This window comes from Trachurus japonicus, unplaced genomic scaffold, assembly GCF_045865225.1.
Source record: "Trachurus japonicus isolate A0001 unplaced genomic scaffold, Traja_1.0 AP031140.1".
NCBI lineage: Eukaryota > Metazoa > Chordata > Actinopteri > Carangiformes > Carangidae > Trachurus > Trachurus japonicus.
The window spans coordinates 3,709-11,925 of record NW_028221273.1 but is presented as its reverse complement, the minus strand read 5'-3'; the positions used below and the strand labels follow the sequence as shown (position 1 = coordinate 11,925).

The 8,217-nt window shown below is 45.1% G+C and overlaps 1 protein-coding gene across 1 annotated transcript; it reads left to right on the top strand.

The window, feature by feature from the left end:
* The first annotated feature begins 2,303 nt into the window (after positions 1–2,303).
* On the top strand, positions 2,304–7,693 carry LOC146959738 (AT-rich interactive domain-containing protein 2-like). Its single transcript, XM_085772955.1, has 7 exons — positions 2,304–2,358; positions 2,570–2,762; positions 2,852–2,990; positions 3,090–3,172; positions 3,980–4,103; positions 5,078–5,169; positions 7,435–7,693. The coding sequence occupies exons 1-7, from the start codon at positions 2,304–2,306 to the stop codon at positions 7,544–7,546; spliced, it is 798 nt and encodes a 265-aa protein (XP_085629081.1). The 3' UTR covers positions 7,547–7,693.
* Positions 7,694–8,217: the final 524 nt, after the last annotated feature.

Sequence of the window (8,217 nt, the reverse complement as noted above, 5' to 3'; positions counted from 1 at the left end):
CAGTGTTTCCTCCAGGATTTTTTCAAAGAGTGGCGGCGAGGGTGGTCTGACCGACGGGGGGGGGGGAGGGGTGCGCGCGAGACCGGATCGTCGACTAGTCGCTGATGACATCATTCATATTTTTCCCATCATAACTAAAATCCCAGGAGGAGGGAAATGCTCTGCAACAATCTGTATTCACTGACTGACAGCTCATGCACAGAAATTAGTCCACAGTACAGCAGCTTTATAAACAACAAACTGTAAATCAGTTTGTTGTTTATTTTTTTTGTAACATATACAGGTGCAAAAGAAAATACTGTAGCTACTGTTCATTAAACAATTAGGGAGGAAAACGACACACAGGCCTCGTCACCATCACAGTCCTGCTCAGTCACAGTTTTACTCACAGTTTTAGTTTTTCTTGGTTGGTTGTTGCTGTTGTTGTGCGCGACGTAAAGCTGTCGATATGAGCGGAGTTTTTTTTTTTTTTTTAATTGCCGGCAGCCCGGACACACTGCCCGCGGAAGCGGCAGTTTCTCCTGCTCTCTCTCTCCACGCCGGTCAAACATCGACCTGTCTGTAGCTACTCGGTTTTCCACACACACAGGTCTGTCTCTAGCGCTGTATGTAGCCTATGGATGTGTCTTGTGTGCAGACGCAACTGACAAATATTTATAGACGGACAAGCAAACTTAATCATCATTTATTTTATTTTGAAAATTGACCGGATTCTCTCGCCTTTTCTGTGCCCGACTTCCTGTCTGGTACGCGGTCTTTCTATCCATCTTGACGGCGCTCGTATTTTTTTCATTCAGCGCACTCAGCTGTTGTTTCAAGCCGCTACTCTTGTAGCCTACTGTTACATGATCAGCGACTAGTCGACGTCAAGCTCAAAACGTCATTGTGGAGCAGGGGACTAGTCTGTGCAACCCCTAGTGGAAAACCTGCTTTACATTGTTTTAACATTAAAAAAAAAAAAAAAAAAATCATCATTCTGAAGGTGTGGCGGCTTTTATTTTGCCGTGGCGGTGCGCCACGATCAATTACATGTAGCGGAAACCCTGCACTGTAATACATAAGAGCACACCAGAGCAGCACAGCCCATGTTTATGGGATGTATGCATGTCCTGTGTACCTGCTGGTAGAACTCATCAGCACATCACTCTGGTCAGACACTTCTAATGGTGTTCCTGTGTTTGATTACAAAATAAACAGTCAAGTATTACAAGTCTGGGACGTAATGTGCCTCATTGGCATATAAGCTAAATCACTGTCGGACCACAGGCTCAGTCTTTAAGTGTCACTGTGACAGCTATTGTGTAGTTAGGACGTGTGTGTGAGTGTGAGTGTGAGATGAACAGTGTATTTATTGCAGTGTGAGCAGGATGGGTAGAAACATGTATTAAGCTGAAATAGCTTGTTGAAGCCGTGACTGTGATTGTCACTAGTGAGGCTAGGGATGCTACACAACATGCATGTTCTGACACACTCTATGTGAACCACGTAGCTGATAACACATGTGACAAACAGCATGTGATGTGAATGTGGGAAAGGATCCAGATGTTTCTGTATCGTAATGCAAAGTCTGTTGTGTAACAGAAAGTGAGCTGGAAAGTTTCTACTATCAGTGTGTGAGCTGTTGACAACAATGTGAGCAACTCTGCCTCATGGCTGCAAAACAGACTCTTTTAATAAAATCAGATAAATGATCTCAAACCTGTACCGAACACTAGAATATGAAGTTGTGTACTGTATCGTACAGTAACATATTGATATTGGCTTGCATATTAGCATATCTTGGTGTGAGGTGAACAGCACTTTGATTTGGGAAATGTGATATGGGGGAATTTTAGTTGTGTGCAGCACTAGAACTGTAGTCAAGTGCTTATTTGCGTTTAGTGTGCTAACGGCCTTGCGGGGAAACAAACTGTCTCTGGGGATGAGTCGACATTTTTCACAACTTAAAATCAGCTGCTGGATGTGAAGAGTCTCATTTCCCCTGTAAACCCCCCCACCCCTTCACTTCTGAGAGCCAGGATGCACGCTCAAGGAGCCGCAAAGAACTTCAGTTAAAACAATACACAACCACACTAACAGACGTACTATGGAAGCCCATTTCTACCACTTGATGGGAAAAAAATGTATAAGAACTCAAAATAATGACATACTAAGTCAGTATCTCATAATTATTATTTCATTATTCTAAGCCAGAATTATGAGATGAATGATGAGATACTGTATCGTAATTTTAACTTATCTCATTATTTTGAGTTAGTATCTCAAAATTTTGAGTTATAATATCTTTTTCTTTTCATCCAATGATGGAAATGGGCTTCCATAACCAGTGTGGTGAGTCTGTGTTTGGAGGTCAAGAAGGTGAGACCAGTTAAGACCATGTGGTTCTCACCGATACCCACCTCCTATAGCAAAGCAACTGAGAGAGCAACTTCTGCCCCCCAGCCGGGCTGCGGTTACAATCTCAGCCGACAGCACCTGGCTCTCACTCTGACTTCCTCATGTGTTCTGAAAACCATCGGAAATAAATGTGGGAAAACACTTCGTACCTCCGTCTCTGAGTAATATGCAGTGTTTATTAACATTTGCCTTTCTGTCTCCCCCCCTCAGCCGACCGTAACCCCGTCCCCGCCCCCCGCGCCCCAGCCTGCCCCAGCGGGAAACCACAACCCTCACCTCCCAGCACAGCAGACCTCGGCAGCGCCGCCGGAGCAGAGCAGGAAAGCGGGGCAGAACTTCAAGTGTCTGTGGCAGTCCTGCAAACGGTGCGTTGGCGCGGCGCCGCCTCTCGTTCATAATGAAACTCGCCGTGGAGATTTTTCTCTTCTCATTTGTTCCCGTTTTTGTTCCTCAGGTGGTTCGAAACGCCGTCGCAGGTGTTCTACCACGCAGCGACGAAGCACGGCGGGAAGGACGCGTACACAGGCCAGTGTCAGTGGGAGGGCTGTGAACCCTTCCCCCGGCAGAGACTGTCCTTCATCACACATCTACAGGTGAGGCCCCCGCCCAACCGTCACCGCAACATTCATTCATCCTACCAGTTTACCGCTGCCTTCACTCACCTGTCAAACCTCCACCCTCTGTTTCTCCAGGATAAGCACTGTTCTCGAGAGGCTTTGCTGGCTGGACTCAAATTAGAGGAGCAGGCACAAAGTCCCAATCAGACTTCTTCCCAGTACGTACTCCTCTCTAATTAACCACAGTGCAGCTCTTTTTGATTCATGATTGATGCTTGAAACTGTTCCTCACACCTGCCTCTGCACTTGAAACTAAATGATAATTTCCCTGAAGGTTTTCGAAGTGACTTTCCTGCACATAAGACTTGAATAATGATATTAACGCCTTATTTATGCACCAAACATAAAACATCCAAATGACAATTTAAATGTAAATGAGTCTGATCTCAGGTGGTTCCAGACGTGTCAGGATGAGGATGTCAGACTGCATTCTGGCTCATGGTGGGGGCGGGGGGGTCAAAGCTCACAGACAGAGGGAAGGAGGGGTCACGGCCTGGTATAACAGTCAGTGGAAGAATGTTAGAATGTATTCCAAGATAAACAGGCAGCCAGGGAGAGGCTGCAGCATCTGAACAGGACTGTGGGAGGTGGATTGATTTCTGACTGAGACGGGGGCACTGGGAGGTGGGAGGACATCAGAGTATGGCTGAGCTTCACCAGACCTGAAATAAAAGACTTGACCTCGGTTTTATTTCTCTGATGATTAAAAAACAAGACTGCAGAACTTTCACATGCCCTAGTCACAGACTCATGGTTGAGCTTCCCATGATTCATCTGTCTTTTGTTGTGGTGACCTCAGCTCTGACTGACGCTGCAGTGAGTCGGTGTGGAACACATGTACTTAGGTTAGGTAAAAGGAAATTTCCCTTTTTAGTAACTCCAGCAACTGAGTTTCAGGTTTACTGTGTTATTGTGGTAGTTATGTTTGAGATAAATGACACTAAATATGTGTGTGTGTTGTAAAGGACTCCGCCAGTGGCTGGCAGCACTCCGGCACCACGAGCACCGAAAGCAATCGTCAATCATCCGAGCGCAGCTCTCATGGCTCTACGAAGAGGCTCTCGAAACCTGGTCTTCAGGGACTTCACTGTGAGTAGGACAGAGCCCCAGGCCACACTTCTACCTCCACTCCCTCAAAACTCACACACACACACACACACGTGTCTGTGTGACTTACTAAGCTCTTGGTTGGTTGAGGTGAACATAAGCTGCTCTGAATCTTGTAAATCCCACAGTTTCCTCCAGCTCTGGTTCAGTCACAGGTCAGGACCGGCTGGGAATGTAGCAGGAGACTTCCAGCTTCATTATGTTGGAATCTGCATTAGATAATGGGAAACTTAAATTGGAAACCCCAACAAATGAGAAATGTATTTTCCCACCTTTAACCCTGTATCCACATGTTATATGTTCATGTATCTGAATATAAACATTGAATATTTTCATATGAATTTCTACATCCAATTTAAATAAAATCTCATTTACAGTCCTCACATGATTGACAGATGTCAATCAATATCTGCAACAAGTCCCTCCCCACCAAGGCGTCTTTAAAAACTGCTCATGAGAATAAACAGGCAAATCCATTTCTGTTATTATATCTTTTTCTTTTCATCAAATGATGGAAATGGGCTTCCATAACCAGTGTGGTGAGTCTGTGTTTGGAGGTTAAGAAGGTGAGACCAGTTAAGACCATGTGGTTCTCACCGATACCCACCTCCTATAGCAAAGCAACTGAGAGAGCAACTTCTGCCCCCCAGCCGGGCTGCGGTTACAATCTCAGCCGACAGCACCTAGCTCTCGCTCTGACCTCCTCATGTGTTCTGAAAACCATCGGAAATAAATGTGGGAAAACACACGTAATATGCAGTGTTTCACCTGTTATTTTCTATGTCATTGTACATGATGGATACTAACACTTGTAGGAGAAAAGGGTGTGAAGTTTAAATGACAGCTAGAAACCATTAGAGAAGTGTTTGTCTTGTTTGTGTTTGCGTGTGTGTGTGTGTCTGTTCAAACCTGCTGAACCAACACTGAACCCTTCAATGTGTCTGTTCCCTGTCCAGGATGAGAAAGAGGGACCAGTGACCAAACACATACGACTAACTGCTGCCTTAACGTTAAAGAACATCGCCAAGCACTCTGACTGTGGTCGCACGTAAGTGTCCTGCTGAGAGGATCGACACATGAAAAACCGTGTTGTTGGGATGTCACCATTACTGGTTTTCACAACCAACTGCTGTATTTAACACCACCATTCATTAATTGTAAAGATTCCTCAATACCGTCAGTTTCCAAAAAAAGATGATGTCGGAACCATACAGGCAACCTGCACGGAACGAAAACAAAGTTAGACAACAACCGCGTGTGTAACTTTGTTTTCGTTCCGTGCGAGTTGCAGAACAGAGACATGTCTGAGTGGTTAAGTTTGGCAGAGGAAACTGATTCCCTCCAAAAAACGTTTTAAGTCAACGACGGCTCGTCAACCTGTAAAACATGCTGCAAAAAGTAGCAGCCCGACACCTGTGGGACCCCCACCCAGCTTTGTAGGCCTGAGTGAAGCTAAATGCACAGTGACCGGGTTAAATTACATTAATGTCAATTTACCCAACGTAATACTGGACTGGTAAGAAATGTTAGTGTCATTTGCAATTACTTGTGTAGTGGTCTGACACAGGTTCAGGCTGTTCAGGCTTCAGCACAACAAGTTAAAGTTGAAAAGTTAAACAGTATACGGATGCAGAAAAAATGAACATGTCTCAAAAACTTTTTTGATGAATAGTTTGGCAGTTTGAGAAACTTTACTTTTACTTTTATTTATTTATTTGAATGGGACAGTGCACATTAATGGACAAAACATGTAGATGTGCCGGATTATAGCAAGATGCTCATTTCCATCCAGAGTCCCATAAACATAATAATGTAGACAACACAAAAAGACAAAAAGGCAACTATGACAATGAAGAACATATTGACAAACACATTCCACAGGTAGGGGGACCATAAGAGTTTTGAAACAGAAAAGTGATCAACCTCACACCGTGTCAGTGTCAGTATGCAATGGCTACAAATGTTTCAAACATTTCCCCTGGGGGATTAACATTTGGTCCTATATCAATAGTACTTCAAATATTTTGTCTATATAATTAGTACAGGGATGCAAACAGCGCGCCGAAAAGCGAAACTCGCTTTTTTCATGACTAATTAGGTGACTTGTGTGAATCGTTCAGATCCGAAGAGTTTTTGTTTTTGAGGCGGGGGGGGGGGGGTCTCAGTGTCTCAGTGTCTCAGCTGGGGTCAGTAAAATGTTTTTCTAACAGGCTGACAGTGACAATCACGTGAAACTGAGGCGAACTCATTCATGGTTGTCTCTGATTATACTGATAACAGCCGACCTCCAATGTTGACGCGCGACATGCGCGCTCATTAAATAGGCGCGTATCCGCGTGCAGTCGGTGCTACGGCGACGGCGTTTCCCCCCCGTGCACGTGGAGCTGTGCACCGCGGACATGCACGGTTCCCTACGTTGCTGTGTCAGGCAGGTGTTTCCACGGAGCTCTGCCCCGTTTCAGAGGTGAAGGAAGCCCTGAGTGGAAAGACGTCGCCTCCGCGATGTAGAATGTGTTCAATTAAAGTGAAACTAACACATTATATAGGCCTGTATGTCCATTACACACTGAATGAAACATCCCATGTCTTTATTTATTCAGTTTATTTTAATAGTAATAATTATGACTAACATTCAGTGAAGACCTAAAATTCAGTATCTCCAAAATTGAAACATTGCAAAGGATTTTTTTTTTTTTAAGCATTTTTAATATAGAAATGTTGGCCTTCTGAAAACTATGTCCATCTATATGCACCCAATACTTGGTTGGGGTTGAACTACTGGAAATTGACTTTTCCGTGATATTGTAATTCCGACAATTCCTCTCTTTTTTGGTCCTGACCCGTTTGCATCCCTGTTAGTAAAATAGGTATATTTTGACTGTATTCGATTTCACACATTCATAGTGTTGTGAAATGAATTAATGCATAATAGGGATGGACATTAAGAGTAATTTTCTAACTGAGTAACTTAACCTGATCTTACTCGAGTAACCAATTACTTTAATAAAAATAGAATGACTCATAAATGCGCTCTGTCAGAGTCCTGAATTAACCAGGTAATAATTTGTAACTGATTAGCAGATTGCCAACCCGGTACTGGAGTACCCGGGTAAACGTGCACATCCGTAATGCATAATAATCATGATAATTGTAATGCAGTGATTATTTCTCTGACAATAATCGTACCAAGAGAATCTGTAATGGTGACATCCCTACTTTGTTCATCTGATTGTGAACTGTTAGTGTGATGAGTAATGAGTTAGTTGTGTTACAGTATTGGTCTGACTCAGCTGTGTGTCTGCTTTTGTCTCAGGTTGGTAAAGAGGCATGAGACGCACCTCTCTGTTCTCGCGCTAAGTAACATGGAGGTCTCCACCACGCTCGCCAAATGCCTTTATGAACTGACGCGCTCGCTCCAGGCTTAACGCCAAAAGGACAACCTCTACAAACCCCCCCCTCACTCACGGCCCCCACCCCGCCTCCCATCCCTCTCCTGGAGGGGAGAGGAAGAAGCCACCAGTGATCCGTAGCGGGTCCACGGAGGGGGGACGGACGGAGGAGCAGAGGGCGGGAAACCACCGCAACGGAGGCCCTCCTTCCGCCGCGCCTGCCACTCCCCGACTCTCTCATCCCTCACCTCCTTCCTTGCCAACCTGTGTTCCAAAATGCCCCCACCCCCCTCCATCTACACACACACTCTTCTCACACACACAAAAAAAAACTGCCATGGGGTCTTCCACCAGCTGCCCACCAGGGGGAGCTCTTTACGACTGCTTCCCCGAGGGACTCCACCGACGAAACCCCAAACACGAGCACATTTAGTTTCAGTTCTTTTGTTATTTTATTTCTCTGTTCGTCCCATGAACTGACGTGTGCGTCGGAGCGGGCGGCCGTCGACTGAAGAGTAGGGGGGGGGGGGGGGGGCTCCCAGAAGCACCCCCCCAGGGGTCGGGTGGAGGGTGGGGTGGGGGGGGGGAATCAGCTGGCAACTGGCGCAGAGAATTTTTTTTTTTTTTTCTTTAGAAACTTGGTAGCTTGGTTTTCTTACTTGAGTCAATATATTTTCACTTATTTATTATTGAAATGAATACCATTA